Source organism: Pristiophorus japonicus, chromosome 9 (assembly GCF_044704955.1).
Source record: "Pristiophorus japonicus isolate sPriJap1 chromosome 9, sPriJap1.hap1, whole genome shotgun sequence".
NCBI classification, from domain to species: Eukaryota; Metazoa; Chordata; class Chondrichthyes; family Pristiophoridae; genus Pristiophorus; species Pristiophorus japonicus.
In genome coordinates this window covers 118025410-118048501 of record NC_091985.1, presented here as the reverse complement: position 1 = coordinate 118048501, position 23092 = coordinate 118025410, and the positions used below count along the sequence as shown (strand labels likewise).

General features: G+C 41.6%; 1 protein-coding gene across 1 annotated transcript; it reads right to left on the bottom strand.

Moving 5' to 3' along the window:
• Positions 1-3523: 3523 nt before the first annotated feature.
• On the bottom strand, positions 3524-22656 carry mdh1ab (malate dehydrogenase 1Ab, NAD (soluble)). The gene is made up of 9 exons (XM_070888758.1): positions 22550-22656; positions 20389-20487; positions 19680-19776; positions 18199-18374; positions 15436-15558; positions 14874-15050; positions 12047-12160; positions 4034-4123; positions 3524-3824 (listed from the first exon to the last, which is right to left on the bottom strand). Exons 1-9 carry the CDS (start codon positions 22550-22552, stop codon positions 3699-3701), a joined length of 1005 nt encoding a protein of 334 aa, XP_070744859.1. The 5' UTR covers positions 22553-22656; the 3' UTR covers positions 3524-3698.
• Positions 22657-23092: the final 436 nt, after the last annotated feature.

The following is a 23092-nucleotide window of genomic DNA, read 5'->3' as shown; positions in this document are numbered from 1 at the left end:
GTAGTGTTTGGCACTGCCCCAAAACCGACTGAATTTCCCGGCAGGGCACGAGAAGCTGACCGCCTGGGCAGTAAGCATTTAGACACTACTGCCCTTCCATGCCACGACCAGAGGTATAATCCAACCAAAAATCCAATCCTTTGAGTATTGTTGGGTTGTTTGTTTTTTTTCAGCTTGAATCCCATGATTGTGTGCTTAATTACAAATAATGTTCAATAATCCAAGACTGGATTAATCGCCCCTGGAGTAGTAGACAAGAATCTAAATTGGGCTCCTTTTGAGGACACATGTCAGCAGGCAACACTAGATGACTGTTCAACATTGTACTGCTGTACAAACAATCCCAGTGCTGGTTTTATCTCAGATGCTGCAAAGGCCTTTAACTCTAGCTCCATAGAGTCAGTGACTGGAACAAAACCGTTGATTTGCAGAGACAAATGTTGTCCCACCAGCTCTGATACAGGGCCTGTGAGGGACGGTGTGTGTAAAAGACCAATGGAATCAATCATTAAGGATGAAAAAGCTGAGCATTTGGAAAGCAGTGACAGGATCGGACCAAGTCAGCATGGATTTATGAAAGGGAAATCATGCTTGACGAATCTTCTGGAATTTTTTGAGGATGTAACTAGCAGAATACAAGGGAGAACCAGTGGATGTGGTGCTGTTGGACTTTCAAAAAGGCTTTTGACAAGGTCCCGCACAAGAGATTGGAGTGCAAAATCTATGCGCATGGTATTGGGGAGAATATACTGACGTGGATAGAGAACTGGTTGCCAGACAGGAAGCCGAGAAAGGCGATAAATGGGTCCTTTTCAGGATGGCAGGTAGTGACTAGTAGGGTGCCACAGGACTCAGTGCTGGGACCCCAGCTCTTTACAATATACATTAACGATTTGGATGAAGGAATTGAGTGTAATTATCTCCAAGTTTGCAGATGACACTAAACTGGGTGGCAGTGTGAGCGGCGAGAAGGACGTTAAGAGGCTGCAGGGTGACTTGGACAGGTTAGGTGAGTGGGCAAATGCATGGCAGATGCAGTATAATGTGGATAAATGTGAGGTTATCCATTCTGGGGGCAAAAACACAAAGACAGAATATTATCTGAATGGCAGAGCAGGAAAAGAGGAGGTGCAACAAGACCTGGGTGTCATGCTTCATCAGTCACTGAAAGTGGGTATGCAGGTACAGCAGGCGGTAAAGAAAGCAAATGCTATGTTGGCCATCATAGGTAGGGGATTTGAATATAGGAGCAGGGAGGTCTTAATGTAGCTGTACAGGGCCTTAGTGAGGCCTCACCTGAAATAGTGTGTTCAGTTTTGGTCTCCTAGTCTGAGGAAGGACATTCTTGCTATTGAGGGAGTGCAGCAAAAGGTTCACCGCACTGGTCCCAGGGATGGCTGGGCTGGCATATGAGGAGAGACTGGATCAACTGGGCCTTTATACACTGGCGTTTAGAAGGATGAGAGGGGATTGCATAGAAACACAAGATTCTTACAGGACTGGACAGGTTAGATGTGGGAAGAATGTTTCCGATGTTAGGGAAGTCCAGAACCAGGGGACATAGTCTTAGGATAAGGGGTAGGCCATTTAGGACTGAGATGAGGAGAAACTTCTTCACTCAGAGTTGTTAACCTGTGGAATTACCTGCCGCAGAAAGTTGTTAATGCCAGTCCATTGGATATATTCAAGAGGGAGTTAGATATGGCCCTTACTGTTGGGGGTGGGGGGGGGGCTGCTGAGGGAGTGATCAGCCATGATTTTGTTGAATGGCGATGCAGGCTCAAAGGGCCGAATGGCCTACTCCTGCACCTATTTTCTATGAATACACCAAAGCACCAAATCATACTGACCCTGGCAATCTGGGAGGAGACTTGCACCTCACTGAAGATACCAGTGGACAGGTCACCTCCCCATTGTGGAGCAGGAGGATCTCAATGCTAATGACTTTAAAGCGTGGCATGAGAAACACAGTTAGGCAAATTGTTCTACTCGGGTTGGAACATGTTCTTCCAGCAGCTGGCTGACAAATTTCATCTCAACCAATGGGATTACAGCCAAAACCACCACTTGATGCAGGACTGGTCATGCTTTGTATAATACAAAAAGGAAACAAACCTGGTTGGGGCTGCCCACAGACACAATGCAATCCTCAAATCAACAGTATGGCACCATACTGCTTAAGATCAAGTAACTTAGTCATGCAAATAGATATCTGCTCTCAAGACATTTGGCCCTCATGCCCTTTACTTGTACCAGAATGAGAATGGGGAAACTCTGGGACCTCTGCTTATACTTGGAAAATCCATCCCACCTGGGCAGATGAGTGCTGATAGAACGGTGGCCACAAGAGCACACCTTTAGTGCATTCCCTGTCCTGCTGCTCCTCATCCCAGGAGGAGCTGGAAGCCAATAAAGTGATGGTAAGCCTGTCCCCCTGCACCCAAACCCACGTGTAGTCAGCTTACTACCAGTAGAGCATGACACCCAGGTACCAATCAGAAATATACACAAGTCTCAATCCTGGCAACAAGATGGTGTCATCAACAACCCACACATAAACCTGCCGATACATATGCCTGAGTAACAGGTGGAACACAGAGCTGGAGAAACACCAAGAGATATTGAGCCAGTCTCCCATCTACCCCCCATTCTCCCACAACCAGAGTAGCTTGTTCTGCTGCTTCTCTAGAGAAACATTTGAATACTCCTGCAAACAATAACTAAGGTAATGAAAACATACCAAGTAACCTGTGGCATGGGTACTGGAAAAGATACACAGCAGACACTAGACACTCACATAAAAAGGAGAATGATCCCTTTATCTGTACAAGTTATATTAGCCAAGTCTTGGCCACAAAAATTTAGGGCATGGAAATGGCAAGGAATTCTGTGGGAAATTTCAATCATGAACTCCCCTGCACGCCCAAATTTCTCCCCTGAAAGCAGTGACTAGACTTCAGGTCCACAGTTGGTACCACATAGCTATTCTTCAAAGATCCTAAACAGCAAGTAGTGACACTTTATTTCCCCCCCCCATTGTGAGGTTGTTGCAAACTAAAGCGAATACATTCTCACCTGATTTCCACACAGCACTTTAGCAGAGCAAGCAGGCAGGCAATTTGCTCACAGCTCCTGAACAATACTTTTCTTGAATTGGCACAAACAGCACAGCCCTGAGAGAAAATACCCCTGTAGGGAACTAGCGTTGCAGAATCAAACCAGTATCCCGTCACTGCTGTGGTGTTCTGCGTTGATGCCCCATCACCCATTAAACATTCTTAAATCCAACAGCTTTTTGGAAATACAAAAGGTTCATAAATTTACATGCATTTCTAGTACTAAAACCAATTTGGCAAGTAGTTCTATTGGAACACTGTGGCAGTGGGGTGAAATAATGAGATTTATTTAGTTAATACAAGTTATTTTTCTATAGTAATCCAGGTCACTTGTATTTTCAAGCAAGAAACTGAAAACAATTAAGATACTGGATGACAAACTGCTGAAGGAATACAAAACAAACAGAAAGGTTGATAGGAATTTTATTGTTTATTTTGCCTTTCCTACATTAGGACAATAGGAGGTTACTGAATATTAACTGTTAAGATTTTTATTGAGATAATGGACCCAACAGTTTGATTCCTTTTACTGAAAACACTGAACGTACACAGCAGTAATGAGTATTTAGGTAGGCAATGCTCTCAAACACTTGACAAGAACTCAGCAGCTGTATCTCTCTCCTCAACTAGCTCAGAGGCAGTAGCTTTCATCCTCTCACAGGAGAAGTCATTGATTGGCAAACATTCGACAATACTCCAGGTTTTATTCTGGAACAAAGGCAGGCAATTAATGTACACCTCAATGTAAATAAAGCCCATTTCAAGAAAGAATCAAAACGTATTTCACGCATGAGTATCTCTGAAATCAGCCACTATACTGTTACAGTTCTCATTAAGTAATTAGAACAGATTAAATATGCTAATACCTCATCTGAGGTATTTCAAGATGGCAGCAAATCAATTAATTAACAGCTTACCTTGATTTGAACCGGGAATGAATAGACGAGGTCATTGGGGATATTATAAGTATTTCCATTAGAAATCACTCCCATGGACACCCATTCACCCTGAACAAAATGAAAGGAGTTATCAGTCTTCACCATCTGCCTCAAGTGTAGCTTTATTCAGAAAGCTCTAAAGATCTTGGGTGGAATAATCAAAATCAACAAAAAAAGTTCAACTTAATTAGCAACTGTTTGATACAAAAGGCAGGCTCTGACAAATATTCTGAACAGGCACCATGAAACGTTTGTTAGGGAGCAGTCAAATTAATTCTCTGCTTTATATTGTAATGTGTGCTTCAAAATTCACTGGACATTCAAACAATTTAAAAACTCCATATCAGCTTTGATAATGGAAATGTAGTAAATTTACACTATTTAGAAACAGAACAGGGTGTGCTGGGGACTAATGCCCCATTTATGCTGTTGCAAGAATGGGCCAGAAGTTGCTGGAAAATATCAGCAAGTTTAATGACGCTTGCAGTTATTAGTGCAAAAACCACCCCCAGCACTGTGGCGAGGAAGAGATTCGCGTGAGTTGCAAATTGCTGGACGATTTCAGCCACTGTGTTAGCATCACAAAAGGGATCTCACCACGAGTCTCAGGAAATTGCTGGATTTACACCATAAATACAAATTAAACTTGCCACAGAAAGCCTGGGATGTAATTTCACAACGCAAGGATATTTATGTTTCTGCAATGCCACTCAACCTCAGGCTGTGGAGTTTTGTACTTCCAACAAGTTGCACCACAAAATTATTTGGAGCTAAAAAAAAAATCCAATTCATAACACTCAGATGCCCCACTCCAGCAAATTCTGGGTCACTGAAAAAGGTACTTGGCATAGATCACGTGCGGAAGTTGAGCTAGAATGTTTTAATAGTACTAGATGGCAGTGAAACAAGACTCAATAATAGGAGCCAAGACTTTTCTTTGGTTGGAGGGGAGGGTCAGGGAAAGAGTGAAAAAGGAGACTTTTTTTTTTGATTGTTTAAAATCAAAGCACCAGCATTCAAACTCTACAGGAAGGCAAGGGGATCCCAGGTGCAGTGCTGGAGGAGCCTTAGTCTTTGCCCTTATCCAACATGTCTGAGGTTTTTGCTGCCTGTGTGGATGAGGGAAAAGCCTGCAGGCTGGATGAGCTGGATGCCATTCAAGTGGGGCGGGGGGGGGGGGGGGGGGAAGAAAAGAAGTGAAAGGGAATGTAGTTGTGGTAGGGGACAGTATAGTCAGAGGGATAGATACTGTTCTCTGCAGCCACGACCGGGAGTTACAAAGGTTGTGTTGCCTACCCAGTGCCAGGGTTAAAGACATTTCCTCATGTCTAAAGAACAACTTGGAGTGGGAAGAGGAGGATCCAGTTGTCGTGGTCCACGTAGGAACCAACGACATAGGTAGAACTAGGAATGAGGTTCTGCTGAAAGAGTTTTGAGGAGTTGAGGTCCAAATTAAAAAAGAACCTCAAAAAAGGTAATAATCTCTGGATTGTTACCCAAGCCATGCACCAATTGATAAAGGGATAAGCAGATTAGAAAGTTAAATGCGTGACTCAGTGGTGTGGGAGGTAGGGGTTTTGCTTCAAGGGGAACTGGCACCAGTAATGGGGAAAGGGAGGTGTTCCTTTGAGATGGGCTCCACTTGAACTGGGCTGGAACCAGTGTCCTAGTGAATCGAATAACTAGGGCAGTAGACAGGGCTTTAAACTAATGAGGCGGGGGGGGGGGGGGGATTCAGGAAAGAGTACATTTAAAAGTAGCGAGAGAAATATCAAGGCTCTAGAGCAGAGCAGAGTTTTGGGTGAGTCAGGAAGGGGCAGAGAGTGTAACAAAGGTAATATGGCATCACTGACTAAGGTGACATCAGGATAAATAAAAAGTCAAAGCAAAAGGCACTATATCGGAATGTGCGAAACATTCGCAACAAAAAGAGACAAATTAATAGCACAGTTAGAAAATAGGTTTGATCTAAGCCATTACGGAGATGTGGTTGCAAAGTAACTAGGGTTGGGAACTAAATATTCCAGGATATTTAACTTTTAGAAGAGATAGGCAAAATGGGAAAGGAGGAAGGGGAGCCCTGATTATCCCATCCTTTATTAAGATAGTAGAGAGAAAGGATCTTAGTTCGGAAAATCAAGTAGTACAATCAGTTTGGGCGAAGCTAAGAAACAGCAAAGGGCAGAAAGGGAAAATAGATGACAGTAAACTAGCGAGAGACATAAAAGCACACTGTAAAAGCTTCTATAGGTATGTAAAAAGGAAAAGGTCAGCAAAGGTAAATGTGGGTCCCCTACAAGCAGAGACAAGAAAAATTATAATGGGGAATAAAGAAATGGCAGAGAAATTAAACAAATACTGTGTGTCTGTCTTCATAAGAACATAAGAATTAGGAACAGGAGTAGGCCATCTAGCCCCTCGAGCCTGCTCCGCCATTCAATAAGATCATGGCTGATCTGGTCGTGGACTCAGCTCCACTTACCCGCCCGCTCCCTGTAACCCTTAATTCCCTTATTGGTTAAAAATCTATCTATCTTTGACTTGAAAACATTCAATGAGCTAGCCTCAACTGCTTCCTTGGGCAGAGAATGCCACAGATTCACAACCCTCTGGGAGAAGAAATTCTTTCTCAACTCGGTTTTAAATTGGCTCCTCCGTATTTTGAGGCTGTGCCTCCTAGTTCTAGTCTCCCCTACCAGTGGAAACAACCTCTCTGCCTCTATCTTGTCTATCCCTTTCATGATTTTAAATGTTTCTATAAGATCACCCCTCATCCTTCTGAACTCCAACGAGTAAAGACCCAGTCTACTCAATCTATCATCATAAGGTAACCCCCTCATCTCCGGAATCAGCCGAGTGAATCGTCTCTGTACCCCTTCCAAAGCTAGTATATCCTTCCTTAAGAAAGGTGACCAAAACTGCACGCAGTACTCCAGGTGCGGCCTCACCAATACCTTATACAGTTGCAGCAAGACCTCCCTGCTTTTGTACTCCATCCCTCTCGCAATGAAGGCCAACATTCCATTCGCCTTCCTGATTACCTGCTGCACCTGCAAACTAACCTTTAGGGATTGAATAGTCAGCATGGCCGAGCGGTCCAAGGTGCCGTGTTCAGTTCAAAATCTATCCTGAAGATAAGGGTTCAAATCCCACGTCTGGTGTTTATCTAAGAGTTTCAGTCCCACACTCCTGATCTTCAGGCACCCTGTGCGGAGGGGAGCGGGTAGGTCCGAGGGCCTCCTCGTAGGACTGCTCCTGGGCACGGCCAAGGGTGCCATCAGCCGGTCCAGGCAGCGGGCAGTCGAGGGGGTCGTTCAGCCTGACTGCCTGCCTCTCTTCCGCGCATATATCCGGTCCAGGGTGTCCTTGGAGATGGAGCACGCGGTGTCCACCGGTACACTCGCGGCCTTCCGCGAGAGGTGGGCACCGAAGGGAGTGGAGTGCATCATCACGCCCGGCAACCAAATTTTAATTTGATTTTATGTTTTTTAAGTTAATTTGTTTTAACTGCCGGTGCTTTTAGTGTCCCCCTCCCCTTTTATAGGGGGCACTTGGAGAAAAAATATGTTTTTGTGCCCAAAAAAACCACAAAAAAATAAAAGGGCCTGTAAATGTTTGGTGTTTCCCCCAGATCGGGGGGCACGCTTTAATGTTTTTTGTTTACTCCCAAAAAGAGTTTCATGCACAAGGACCCCCAGGTCCCTCTGCACCACAGCATGTTGTAATTTCTCCCCATTCAAATAATATTCCTTTTTACTGTTTTTTTTCCCCCCCCCCACCCAAAGGTGGATGACCTCACTTTCCGACATTGTATTCCATCTGCCAAACCTTAGTCCATTCGTTTAACCAATCTAAATCTCTTTGCAGCCTCTGAGTCCTCTACACAACCCGCTTTCCCACTAATCTTAGTGTCATCTGCAAATTTTGTTGCACTACACTCTGTCCTCTCCTAGGTCATCTATGTATATTGTAAACAGTTGTGGTCCCAGCACTGATCCCTGTGGCACACCACTAACCACTGATTTCCAACCGGAAAAGGACCCATTTATCCCGACTCTCTGCTTTCTGTTCGCCAGCCAATTCTCTATCCATGCTAATACATTTCCTCTGACTCCGCGTACCTTTATCTTCTGCAGTAACCTTTTGTGTGGCACCTTATCCAATGCCTTTTGGAAATCTAAATACACCACACCCATCGGTACACCTCTATCCACCATGCTCGTTATATCCTCAAAGAATTCCAGTAAGTTAGTTAAACATGATTTCCCCTTCATGAATCCATGCTGCGTCTGCTTGATTGCACTTTTCCTATCTAGATGTCCCGCTATTTCTTCCTTAATGATAGTTTCAAGCATTTTTCCCACTACAGATGTTAAACTAACCGGCCTATAGTTACCTGCCTTTTGCCTGCCCCCTTTTTTAAACAGAGGCGTTACATTAGCTGCTTTCCAATCCGCTGGTACCTCCCCAGAGTCCAGAGAATTTTGGAAGATTATAACGAATGCATCTGCTATAACTTCCGCCATCTCTTTTAATACCCTGGGATGCATTTCATCAGGACCAGGGGACTTGTCTACCTTCAGTCCCATTAGCCTGTCCAGCACTACCCCCCTAGTGATAGTGATTGTCTCAAGGTCCTCCCTTCCCACATTCCTGTGGCCTGCAAATTCTGGCATGGTTTTTGTGTCTTCCACTGTGAAGACGGAAGCAAAATAATTGTTTAAGGTCTCAGCCATTTCCACATTTCCCATTATTAAATCCCCCTTTTCATCTTCTAAGGGACCAACATTTACTTTAGTCACTCTTTTCCGTTTTATATATCTGTAAAAGCTTTTACTATCTGTTTTTATGTTTTGCGCAAGTTTACCTTCGTAATCTATCTTCCCTTTTTTTATTGCATTTTTAGTCATTCTTTGCTGTTGCTTAAAATTTTCCCAATCCTCTAGTTTCCCACTAACCTTGGCCACCTTATACGCATTGGTCTTTGATTTGATACTCCTTTATTTCCTTGGTTATCCACGGCTGGTTATCCCTTCTCTTGCCGCCTTTTTTCACTGAAATATATTTTTGTTGCGCACTATGAAAGAGCTCCTTAAAAGTCCTCCACTGTTCCTCAATTGTGCCACCGTTTAGTCCTTGTTTCCAGTCTACTTTAGGCAAATCTGCCCTCATCCCACTGTAGTCCCCTTTGTTTAAGCATAGTACGCTCGTTTCTGACAACTTCCTCATCCTCAATCTGTATTACAAATTCAACCATATTGTGATCACTCATTCCGAGAGGATCTTTTACGAGGAGATCGTTTATTTTTCCTGTCTCGTTACACAGGACCAGATCTAAGATGGCTTGCTCCCTTGTAGGTTCTGTTACATACTGTTCTAAGAAACAATTCCGTATGCATTCTATGAATTCCTCCTCCAGGCTACCCTGTGCGATTTGATCAGACCAATCGATATGTAGGTTAAAATCCCCCATGACTACTGCCGTTCCTTTTTCACATGCCTCCATTATTCCCTTGATTATTGCCTGCCCCACCGTGAAGTTATTATTTGGGGGCCTATAAACTATGCCGACCAGTGACTTTTTCCCCTTACTATCTCTAATCTCCACCCACAATGATTCAACATTTTGTTCATTGGAGCCAATATCATCCCTCACAACTGCCCTGATATCACCTTTTATTAACAGAGCTACCCCACCTCCTTTCCCTTCTTGCCTATCTTTCTGAATCGTCAGATACCCCTGTATGTTTAATTCCCAGTCTTGGCCACCCTGCAACCATGTTTCTGTAATGGCCACCAAATCAAACCCATTTGTAATGATTTGTGCCGTCAACTCATTTACTTTATTTCGAATGCTGCGTGCATTTAGGTAGAGTGTTTTCATCCTAGTTTTTAAACCATGATTTTTAGTTTTCACCCCTCCTGCAGCCCTTTTATATTCAGTGGCCCTTTTTGTTTCTTGCCTTTGGTTTCTCTGCCCTCCACTTTTACTCATCTCTTTTCTGTCTTTTATTTTTGTCTCCTTTTTGTTTCCCTCTGTCTCCCTGTATTAGTTCCCATCCCCCTGCCATATTAGTTTAACTCCTCCCCAACAGCACTAGCAAACACTCCCCCTAGGATATTGGTTCCAGTCCTGCCCAAGTGCAGACCGTCCAGTTTGTACTGGTCCCACCTCCCCCAGAACCTGTTCCAGTGCCCCACTAATTTGAATCCCTCCCTGCTGCACCACTGCTCAAGCCACTTATTCATCTGTGCTATTCATCATGGAAGACACAAATAACCTTCCTGAAATAGAGGAGAATCAAGGGTCTGGCAAGAATGAGGAACTGAAAATTAGTTTTTAAAAAAATACTGGAGAAATTAAATGGAGAAATTACTGGAAAGCTGATAAAATTCCCTGGACCTGATGGCCTACATCTTAGAGTTTTGAAAAGGTGGCTAGAGATAGTGGATGCATTGATTAGCTACCTTCCAATCTGCAGGAACCAATGTAAACCCGCTTTTAAGAAAGGAGGGAGAGAAAACGGGGACCTACAGACCAGATAGCCTGACATCAGTAGTAGGGAAAATGCTAGAATCTATTAAGAATGTGGTAACAGGGCAATAGGTTTGGGCAGAGTCAACATGGATTTATGAAAGGGAAATCATGTTTGACAAATCTGAGTTTTTTGAGGTTGTAACTAGCAGAATAGAGAAGCAGTGGATGTGGTGTATTTGGATTTTCAGAAGGCATTCGATAAAGTGCCACATAAGAGGTTATTAAACAAAATTAAGGCTCATGGGATTGGGGTAATATACTAGCATGGACTGGTTAACGGGCAGAAAACAGTAGGAATAAATGGGTCATTTTCAGATTGGCAAGCTGTAACGAGTAGTGTGCCAAAAGGATCACTGCTTGGGCTCCAGCTATTCACAATCTATATCAATGCTTTGGATGAGGGGACCTAATGTAACATATCCAAGTTTGCAGATGATACAAAGCTAGGTGGGAATGCAAGTTATGAGGAGGATGGAAAGACTTCAAGGCGATATAGACAGGCTAAGTGAGTCAGCAATAACATGGCAAATGGAATATAATGTGGAGAAATGTGAAGTTATCGAGTTAAGAAAAATAGAAAAGCAGAGTATTTTTTTTTAAACAAAAAGGTGAGAGATTGGGAAATGTTGGTGGTCAGATGGACCTGGGTGTCCTTGTACACGAATCATTGAAAGTTAACAGGTACAGCAAGCAATTAAGAAAGCAAATGGTATGTTGGATTTATTACAAGAGGATTTGAGTACAAGAGTAAAGACATCTTACTGTGATTATATAGGGCCCTGGTGAGACCACACCTGGAGTATGGTGTACAGTTTTGGTCTCTTCACCCAAGGAAGGCTATAGGATGATGGGGATTTCCTATGAGGAGATTGAGTAGACTAGGCCTATATTTGAGTTTAGATGAATGAAAGGTGATCTCATGGAAACACAAAATTCTTACAGGTCTTGACAGGATAGATGTTTCCTCTGACTGGGGAGTCTTGAACCCCAGTCTCAAAATAAGGGGTTGGCCATTTAGGACTGAGGAGAAATTTCTTCACCCTAGTGAATCTTTGGAATTCTCTACCCCAGAGGGCTATGGAGGCTCAGTCATTGTGTATTCAAGAGAAGAGATGGATAGATTTTTGGATATTAAGGGAATCAAGGGATATGGGGATAGTGCAGGTAAGTGGAGTTGAGGTAGATCAGCCATGATCTTATTGAATGGTGGAGCAGGCTCGAGGGGCCGAATGGCCTACTCCTGCTCCTAATTCTTATATATGAAAAGTCTCCATGATACCTACCCAGCAAGTTGCAAGCTGCAGAATGAACATGCTAGTGTGGATGGAAGCATAAAATATATAGTCCAATAGGAGGCAAAAAAATAAAACATTCTATGTGGATGCCATATGCAATAATTCACTCCAGGGAAAAAGCTAGTGTAAAATGTAGTCCATTTCAGTTAGCTAACATACCTCAGGAGTGCCAAACCAGATATCCTTCATGTGATCAGAGATGGCCTTAGCAGCTGACATTGCACTGGAGAGTTTCCGTGCCCGAATCACTGCAGCACCACGCTGCTGCACAATCTGTGGGTAGAAAGAAAGCAGCATGTTTATCAGTAATGATTCATAACAATCCAAATTTACCAATTTATTACACACTAGCAGGCTGCTTACAGTGTCAGTATCAGGGAATGGGAGCTGGAGGTTTTTCTCTTGTAAAGGCATTGATTGTTTTGGTGGAACGTGGTTACATAGAAACATAGAAAATAGGTGCAGGAGTAGGCCATTCGGCCCTTCAAGCCCACGCCACCATTCAATATGATTATGACTGATCATGCAACTTCAGTACCCCATTCCTGCTTTCTCTCCATACCCCTTGATCCCTTTAGCTGTAAGGGCCACATCCAACTCCCTTTTGAATATATCTAACAAACTGGACTCACCAACTTTGTGGTAGAGAATTCCACAGGTTCACAATTCTCTGGGTGAAGAAGTTTCTCCTCATCTCGATCCTAAATGGCTTACCCCTTACCCTTAGACTGTGACCCCGGTTTCTGGACTTCCAACATTGGGAACATTCTTCCTGGATCTAACCTGTCTAATCCTGTCAGAATTTTATGTTTCTATGGGATCCTCTCATTCTTCTAAATTCCAGTGAATACAAGCCTAGTCGATCCAGTCTTTCATATGTCAGTCCTGCCATCCCAGGAATCAATCTGGTGAACCTTCGCTACACTCCCTCAATAGCAAGAATATCCTTTCTCAGATTAGAAGACCAAAACTGTACACAATAGTCAAAGTGTGGCCTCACCAAGGCCCTGTACAACTGCAGAAAGACATCTATGCTCCTATACTCAAATCCTTTCGCTATGAAGGCCAACATGCCATTTGCCGCCTTCAGTACCTGCATGCCAACTTTCAATGACTGATGTACCATGGCACCCAGGTCTTGTTGCACATCCCCTTTTCTTAAATCGGTCACCATTCAGATAATATTCTGCCTTCGTGTTTTTGCCACCAAAGTGGATAACCTCACATTTATCCACATTATACTGCATCAGCCATGCATTTGCCCACTCACCTAACCTGTCCAAGTCACCCTGCAGCCTCTTAGCATCCTCCTCACAGCTCACACTGCCACCCAGCTTAGTCATCTGCAAACTTGGAGATATTGGATTCCATCCTAGAGGAGTGGGAGCGACAGTTTGGGAGACTCAAAAGGGCGCGGCCGTTGGAGGCCACAGGAGCGGGAGTTCGGGAGACCCATTAAAGGGCGCGGCCGTCAGAGGCCAGCTGGTGCAGAGGATGTTCCAGGTTCAGCAGTGTAGGCTGCAGCACCAGGAAAAACCTGTGTTGAAGACCGGCAAAGGTAAGTTAGTTATTTTTTTAAAATTCGCTCAGCGATTTAGTAGGCAAGGGTTATGTGAATTTTTGAGGGTGTTTTTCCCCCCCCCTCCCTAGGCCCTACTCGGTTTTAAAAAATGTCCGGATTTCAGAACATTTCTGGATTCTGGACAACCCCGCCACAGATCGGCCTGGTGTCCAGAACATTCCGAATTTTGGAACTCTATTTCGGACGCTCAACTGTTAAAGTTTGTGCCACCAAATGCTTTTGAACAGTGGGATATATTTTGCTGTATTACAATTGTACCTCTCGCCCCTTGAGAACACTGGGCAGACTATTGCTACAGGCATTTAATTTATTAGCGTGGTACTCATGAGGCAAAGCAAATTTCAGCCCGTTTTGATCCAGAAACTGATTCCGCTGAAAAGCAAACACTGCTTGATGATCTTAGTGCTTCTGATAAGTCTTTGACCAAGAGTACACTGTCCCAGCATGGCATTCCTTCCTTCCCTCTCTAGTTCAAACTTTGTAATTAAGTCACAGACAAGCATAAGTCAGTATCAAAAATGGTGTTTATGGCAATGATTATACATCCATCACCTTACCTTTTCCCAAAAAACTGAATATTAAGCATCAAACAAAAAGCTTGTAACGGGTCACCAGCAATGTTCCCTCCAAGCTGTGCAGCTTGTCTGCCAGTCCCGCGCAACCCGGGACCAGCTTTTCAAATGTGAAATTTTGCACATGTGAGAAACTCTGAATGGGCCTCGCAGCCCGATAAAGGGACCATGCACCCAAGAAATTAAGGGGAACATTGGTCACCAGTAAAGGGGTAGTATTTATTACATTGATCTCAACTCCTTAATCAGAAGGTAACACATCAGTACGAAGACTAATAATTGACATATCAAAAGCACAGTAATATGTCACAGGTTTAGGATTTTGTAAATTAAACCATTATTTTGGACTCCTCAATGGCAAGTGGCTGCGCCACAGATCAGGAAGATGGCGAGTTTGGACCCCATTCTATGCAGTTATTTATGCTAGGCAGGGTGCTACAGTTCACTTGAGCGACCCTTGGCGAAAGTTTGTGGGCGAGAAGACAAAATGGGTCTCAGCTGTTATGACCTATGCAAGTAGCCTGCTGATATTTCCTGTCAAATACAATAATCACATAGGGAAGGTATGGTGGGATAGGGCTGGTGCATCATAATCCAGTAAGGAGTCAACATTTTGCTCTATACAAAATAACCAATTTAAATTCCACAGCATCATCAGTTTTGTAAGTGAAATTGTAGACGGTGTGTGCATGCATTGTAAAAGCTATAAATGAAATTGAACTTAGAAGGGGCTAATGCCAATTCAGCTGTCGCTGTAATTGCAGTTGTAGTAACTGGTATTCCTTATAAATAAATGCAAATATTTATAAAGATGCGCTATGAAGTTACTTACCGAGATAAAGTCACCCTTCAGCCAGGCATCATCCTTAATAGCATCAGAGACACTCATTTCCTTTCCTTGAACTTTCACAGTAGCATGGTTTGCATCTGGATATTGAGTGGACGAATGATTGCCCCAGATGATAACATTCTTTACATCATTAGAAGGTATACCTAGTTTGTAGGCAATCTAAAAGACAGAGCTTAATTGTAATACATTTAAAGGGAAACAGAATTTACAGAAATAAACAGAAGAGTGAGGACAAAATACATTCCAACCTTTCAAAGTATTGACATTAGACTGCAACCCATTAAGTCGGTCTAAATTTTCAATCAGTTTACATTTTTGTTATTTGCGAACTGTTCCACTAATGCTTTCATTTAAATCATTAATGAAGTCTTGGACATTTCCTCAGCATTCACCCACAACTTCCGTTTTTGCACTTGAGCACAAGAACTTAACCAATTAAAGAAATGTGTGGTTTTATTGCCATTGTTCCAAAAAGCACAAAGACACAAATCTGGAGCAAAATTTGAGACACAACTTAAATTAGGCAAACACCTTCACTTAATACCTGAGCTCTTGCTCTGTTATTATCCAAGCGAGTCAGGCAAGAGAAGTTCTCTTTCGGAATCGATGGCGCAGACTTAATTGCAGTCAAACAATTGGTATTGGCTGGGTTTCCCACAACAAGAACCTGGAAGAAATAATTTGCTTTGTTATCGTTGAACCAGAAAAAGAATGCAGTAAATTTTGGCAGTAACCACAAGTTTAGCCACATCAGGTCAAATATATCATTGAAGTATTATATATTTAGGCAAAAATATATTAGTGAACTATTCCTAAGCTGTAAGCTTATTGGCCTGGAACTTGCAGCCCTGATGACAGCAAACTGGTAGTGTTTGGTGTCATTTCGCTTTTGAAACTGTCCACAACGTCAGGATTTAGCAGCCTAACATGGAAATCCTGAAGTTGTAGTCTGTCATTCTCTGCTCCACCACAGGCTGCGCTGTGAACCCACCCCCATCTCCAGAGCTGGCAATCAGTGAAAGCACTGACCTGATGAAAACTTCCCCTTTTCTGAACAAATAAATATCACTAAAAATATCACTGTTGGAATGGCAAATATCTTCATTAAGTTAAAAATTATTACATTTCAAAATGAAGATACATTTTAAGTGTTCATATTTCAGCTTCTACTGTAACCCAATGTGTATGCCCCAATGTCAATTTTTTTTTTTTAGTGCTTTCTGGTTTCATTTCTATGGTAATTCTGTAATGTGATTGGCTGCTTAAGACTGCTTGTTGACATCACAGCAGCTTACACTATAGGATTGCCACTAAACTACGTTGATTTCAGCTGCAGGTCAGAAAAGCTGAACTTCTCGCTATAGAGATTGCAAGATCTTTGTGGGAAGCTTACTTTGGGGCCAGCAGTGAACGCTATTGCTTCGCCACTGACTGCAAATTATGAGCCAGTATTGTTTGCATAACTCAGATACCTTCCTGTATGTCTGTAGCCTGACCTACTTTCCTTGACAGTACTCGGCACCAACACATTCAATATGACTACAGTGCCTGAGCTGTTGAACCTAGAGTATCAAAGGCGATCCCTTGCAGTAGTGGAGACTAAAGTTATAGGTTAGGTTCTTTAAAAATATACTGAGAGTGTGCCATATAGTGCTTTAGATTTGGTGAAAATATTCCTTAGGAAGCCAGTTTTTCTCAGTAATATTCTGGAAGCATTTCTTTAATGTATTACAATTTCATGCCTTTGAATATTACCAGTAAAAGTTCCAACAAAGCTGTTTAAAAAAAAAGCTTGCATCGCCTAACATTGCAAAGGAAACAAGATCTGAATTGCTGCAAGACATAGCACGGTGTCCAATTAAACATAACAAATCAGGAGTTCCTGGCACATTAAATCAACTAGAGGGTTAAACGGAATTAACACTAAGAGAACCAGCTTATTTATGTTTGCAATGTTTGAACTGTAACCAAAAGCAACATCTGCAGGATAACCGACATTTATTTTACCAATTTGGACAAGCAGTTTGTAACTGCATTTTCATGACATTACCTGTAAATAGAGCTGCATGTTTTCTATGGGATTTTTGACCACATTTCATGGTACTTACCTATCTTCAGAAGGAAAAACATTTCACTGGTTTAGACAAACAATTAGCAAAAAATTAAGATCTAATATAAAATAAATAAAAGCATACGGGAACAAAGTTGTTTTTAAAGGGAGTACAGTTTTGTACAGCCTTCTGGAGCAGAAATGAGAGAAAACAGTGAACCAGGAGACCAGTGACTGGATGATAACTACCTTCTATATGTAGATATACATGGGACGTCTGAAATCCAGAAAGCTTGGGACGGAGGCCGTTCCGGGTATTTTCGGAATGTCTTTGCCTGGGCTGAGGTACATGGGAGGGGGCTGGGTGGCTGAGGTAAAAAAAAAAAGAGCGAGGGGAGAGCGAGCGAGCGAAGGGCAAGGGGAGAGCGAGCGAGCGAAGGGTGAGGGGAGAGCGGGGTGGGGGAGCAGTCTAAACAAGTCCTGTTGCAATAAAGATACTAATTTGACCACAAATGTTGTGGGTCTCTGCTAATATAAAATTACTCAACCCTTTCCTCGACTGTTAAGTTCCCATTTATGTCGGCCTTGTTTTTAAGCCAATTATCTACTAATTGCCATAATTTGCCCCATCTTAGTGACTCTAACCTTGCCAATGAGAATTTTTCAGAAAAATCCAAGTGTACGCTGAATCTCCGTTATCCGGAACCATCTCTTTCAGAACCATTCCCAGCTACCGGGTGGCGCATGTGTAGAACTCCGACATAAACAAATTGAAGTCTTTCCTCGCGGAACCCACCCCCGCACCACCCCTTGCTCAGTACCTGTACCATCCAATTTAATGTGACCACCCCTCGTCCGGAAAAATCCCTTATCCAGAACAGGTCAGGTCGAGAGAGATCCGGATAAGGGAGGTTCAACCTATGCATAATGTTGATTGCATTTCCTTGTCAGCCACATAAGTGATAAAGCAACTCGGTCCAGTTATGGAAGTTAAATATGGCCTCTCCTCCCTAACTGTCCTTTAACAAGTTATACTATCCAAATATTCATTCACTGGATCTCTTAATATCTGTTCAAAGATATTTCCTACAATTGATGTGGTTTATAATTTCAAGCATGTCTTTTGCCCAACAATTGTTTTAGCCACTTGCCAATCTCTCCTGAATTTGGAAAGATTACAAAAAGTAAAATTTACCAATTCCAATCAAATATGTGGCTGTTATAATGGCACTTAAACCAATTCCAAGTTGTTGTCACCTTGACTGTCTTCTTGGCGAACTTGTCCAAAGCATTACCCTGGGATTTGAAGATCTTCGCATTAGCTTGCAGCAAGTCCTTCCTTTCCATGCCCTCCCGTCTTGGCATGGAGCCCACCAGTATCGCCACATCAATGCAGTTAAAAGCTTCCTCCTCTTTGTCAGTCGCAATGATCTCTGCAAGGACCAGGTATAAATTAAGAGAAATCTGCTTACTATGATCAAGTATATTTATTAAAAAAAACAAAATCAACCCCCGTGACAACACTCCTTGTTTAGAACAGCACTGGTGGCAGCCTATCTTCAGATCTTTTACAGATGAGCATTTGTCCTGGAGAAGGGGGAAAAACTAGAATTTGACTCGGACCTCTCCATAGCCATACTAGATAGCAGCAGCCAATTAGATGTTTCCTTAGATGTGGTCAATACTGCTTTTATTGTGGAATTCCCTGCCGCAGAGAGTTATTGATGCCAGTTCATTGGATATATTCAAGAGGGAGTTAGATATGGCCCTTACGACTAAAGGGATCAAGAGGTATGGAGAGAAAGCAGGAAAGGGGTACTGAGGTGAATGATCAGCCATGATCTTATTGAATGGTGGTGCAGGCTCGAAGGGCCGAATGGCCTACACCTGCACTTATTTTCTGTTTCTAGGGGACATTGTTGAGTAGAGCAAAAGCAGCTTGCCATTTCTTGTCTTCTTACAGCGAGGAACAGTAACAACATTTCCAGAACCTTACCCGTTAAACTAACAAGTCAAACACTACGCAGTTGAAAGACAAGAACTGACAGCTAAAAAGAAACAATCAAGGGAATCTATTTACAGGATTCATCTCAGGACAAAGAAAACACTCCCAATGGATTTTTTTAAAAATCCACAGCATTGATTCAAACAGTCTGCAATCTATAAATCCTTATGCAGGTGAGAAGGGATCTGCCTTAATAAGTTATGATCTTTTTCTAAGCTTGCACACAAGGTTTTTTTCCCCAACAACTCAGCAATTCGAGATTGGTAATATCACAAGAAAACAGGTCATTGTTATTTACTTGAGCTAAGCAATAAACCAACGAGAATTGTGCATTAAATTCACCTCAACCAATAGTTGTGAAACATTAATGATGCAATGAACACTGATTAAAGATCTATAAACATGGTACAGGTACATTATTATTGCACAGGAGAAATTGTAATCAAAATTACACAAAATAGCCCAATATGTCAACAACTAGAGGATTAGATTCCCAATAGCGGAATTAGGCAAGTTTAAATTCTTGCCTTGAATGACTCAGTTTAACATGTTATCAATGGGCAGCTGAAATTGATATTTCTTCCAGCACAAAGCAGGCTCAAACTAAATTAGCAATGTGCTGTATTTAAAGTTAACCAAATATTTAAGTAGAAAACAAAAAAGGCCATTCATAACCAGATTTAGACTTGTCAATTTTAAATTAATATCCAATGCCCACATTTAACCTACTTACCCCTCACCAGTGGAAGAGCGCAGTCCCGGATTTCCATCAATACACCTTCTAGCACCGACATCATTGGTGTAATATCAAGCAGCACAAGAATAAGTGGCTTTGGGAATTATATAAAAAAAATAATTCAGTACTACACGACAATGCTTTAATTCTATTTAATCCAACTTCACTGCAGTAGAATTTATTTAATTAGAGACATCTCTCAGTAGGTTTCAACTAGGACTCCTGATCCACGCACAAATTCACAACAAGACACCATTTCACAGATGGGAGAAAAAGCAGCTTTTCACTCCAATTTTCAACTATTGCTACCACAGTTAAATGTCAATTTGTTCATTTATAGTTTTGCTTTTTTTTTAAAAAAAAAGGAGAGAAAATGATAACTTTTCATGGTTGAAAAAGCTGCTTGCTGGAGCATATAATGTCAGCAGCAGATTCATCTTCAGTCAACCCTAATGCTGTGGAAACCAGCATCCTTCCTGGTTCAACATCCTGATCTGGCAATCCTATTTGACTTTAAAAATTACAGTCTTGGTTAGGATTGGATTCTAAATTGAAAGTACTATTTGCTTTCTTTTTCTCTCCTCCTAGTGGCAAGTACTGTTCTTTTTTAAATATATAAATACAATGGTGTTATTGCAACAATCCAGTGTTTAGGAAAAGATAGTATCTGCTCAAATCAGCTGTTTTTCAAACTGGTAAATGTTACCTGGTCTTTTCCGAAAACATCGCCCTTTGCAATGTTATAGAGAAGGGAATAGGCAATCTGACCAGCAGCACCGGTCACGAGAACTTTAATAGGTTCTGCCTGGAAGAGAAGTTGAACGGGGAAAAAAGTTGAGCGATTTAGAGATGCACATTATTAAAAAAAAGTATACATAATTTTCCAAAGTTTAGCCTTTCTGTAGGTTCCAGCAAATTAAGGATTGTTCTACCGCACAGTGACCATTATAAATAAGAGACCACGATATGCTACAGGATTATATAGATTTAAACATTTTCCACAAGCACTTTGCAAAGGTTTGAGAAGGACGTTTACATTTTAAAAAACAGAACTTCTACAAGGAAAACAATATATACACTTGAATAATTAAATCCATAGTTGCAGTGTGCAAAGATGAACTGGAATTGATTTCTGCCATGAACAGAAGAGGATTGAAGCTAAAGCAAATATTTGATTAATTAGTTTTTGAACAGTTGATATTAATCTGTGACTCATTAAATTAATTTCACTGAAAAACCAATTCATTATTTTAGTAATTGAAATCAAAATGACCTTTACAATAATTGTAGAAATATAAATATGAAAATATTTCTAATTTTAGGAGCACATTCTTGTAACCAAGGAAATATAACTGGCTATTACAGCACTCATACAACAATGCACCTTTTTATAGCATCTTTTCAATAGCAAAATCATCCAAGGGCATTTCACAGGCAGAGGTCAGACTAATGTATCACATTACTTAGAAACAGCTTCAACACCAGGTCAACTAGATCTCTTAAGAACAGAAGAATATTTAGCACAGGAATGCTTCCACTTGCGTGGAAGAGCAAAATTACAGTCCATCAAAATAAAATATTCACCAAGAAATGCAATAGGGAAATCAGAAGAAATGTCTTTACCCAGAGAGTGGTGAGAATGTGGAACTCACTACCACAAGAAGTGATTGAGGCTAATAGTACAGATGCATTTAAGGGGAAGCTAGATAAGCATGAGGGAGAAAGGAAGAGAGAGTTATGCTGATAAAAATTAGACGACAAAAGATGGGGAGAAGGCTCGAGTGGTGCATAAACACTGGCATGGACTAGTTGAGCATACATCATTGTTAGAACAATTCATTCTATTAGGTGTGAGCTGCCATCAATTCATAACCCCTCCTAGTTTGTATTGTGTATTGTGCACATGGAGCTTCTGAATCAAAATTGATATAAAATTATAAACAGTAGCGATCCCATCAAACACTGGGGCACCCCAATGTTCTTTTAGGATGTTGGGGAGACAATTGAAATTAATTCTGCCAAAGACCCAAATGAAAGAGATAATTTTCACGGTCACTGTTCCAATTCCAACCACACATTCCTAAAATTGTCAGGGCGGGGGGGGGGTGTTCCTTTGCAAGGGAGCAGTAATGATATTCAGAAATAATCAAAGTTATCCAGTTCTTGCATGGTTTCGTAGTCTGTTTTTTAAAAATTTATAAAAACAGTTGTACTGGTACTGCTTTGAGGTAAAAGTGGTCTGACCTTGCTATGCATATATACACACACACGGTAAACTGGATTGACATGGCATTTTCTTCCTATTCTACATAGCCCATAATTTCACTTTTCTGAACATAGAATTAGATTATACAAAAATTTCTTAGGTAGCTTGTCTCTAGTTATAACACCTTCTAGCTCAATACAAAAAATAATTTCCATTTAGTGCTACGCCCTTGTGTTGCATAATCATGCAGGATTCCTTAACGCATCTAATTTTTAATATTTGTTTTTTCATTGCTACACATCTTTGGAAAAAAAGTCACAATGTCACAACAGCAGATTTAACCTTGTGTGGTGTTAAATATTGTAGAGTGTCATATACTGAAACCGATTCCTAATTAGGGATATGTATACCACATTAAATTTCTACAGTTTGGTGGAAGATCAGGATAAACATTATCCAGTATAATTCTAGTCAAGAATTATAGTCAGTGAACTAGTTAATTAACCTCCAACCACTTCGGTGGTTCCAGATAGGTACCCAGGTTAAAAAGGAAAGCCTTATAATGAGGAATGAAGCCCACAAAGCAGCCCTGAATCACTATGCATGAGTAGAAGAACATCTTATAAGCAATGCACAATAAAATAATGGTTGAGATACAGACCATTCTACACCGCTGCTGCTCCGAGAGGTCACCTCTGCTGGAATGCGTCAATTAAGAGAGCACGGCGACGTGACTACGCCACGTGGACACGCCTGCGGGCCTTGCGCATTGCGCTCTGGGAGCTGTAGTTTCCGTTTCAATTACCACGCTCAATTCCCGGCAGACCGAACACCAACTCCCAGCATGCAGCGCGCATCCACATCTCACCCAGCATTCCTACGCCGTGAGCGTAACCGTAATAGTTGTAGAGAACAAATAGTGCCACCACTTTAAGTAGCAAACTCGTAAACCGTAAGAAATAAAATTTGTACTATATTATTAATATTTTTAAAATATTTTAATATATTAATAATCTGTCCTAACTGCCAAAATTATACAGTTTTGTTTACTTAACGATTTTTCTTTTTTTTCCAATGACGCACTTTTTTTTATATAATCCGCGGAGGGATGGGGAATAAGACGGGGGAGATGTACTTCCTGTTGATTTGAAGCCGATCATTCACAGTTGTCCCCGGAAGAGATTACATGCATCTGGCCATCCAA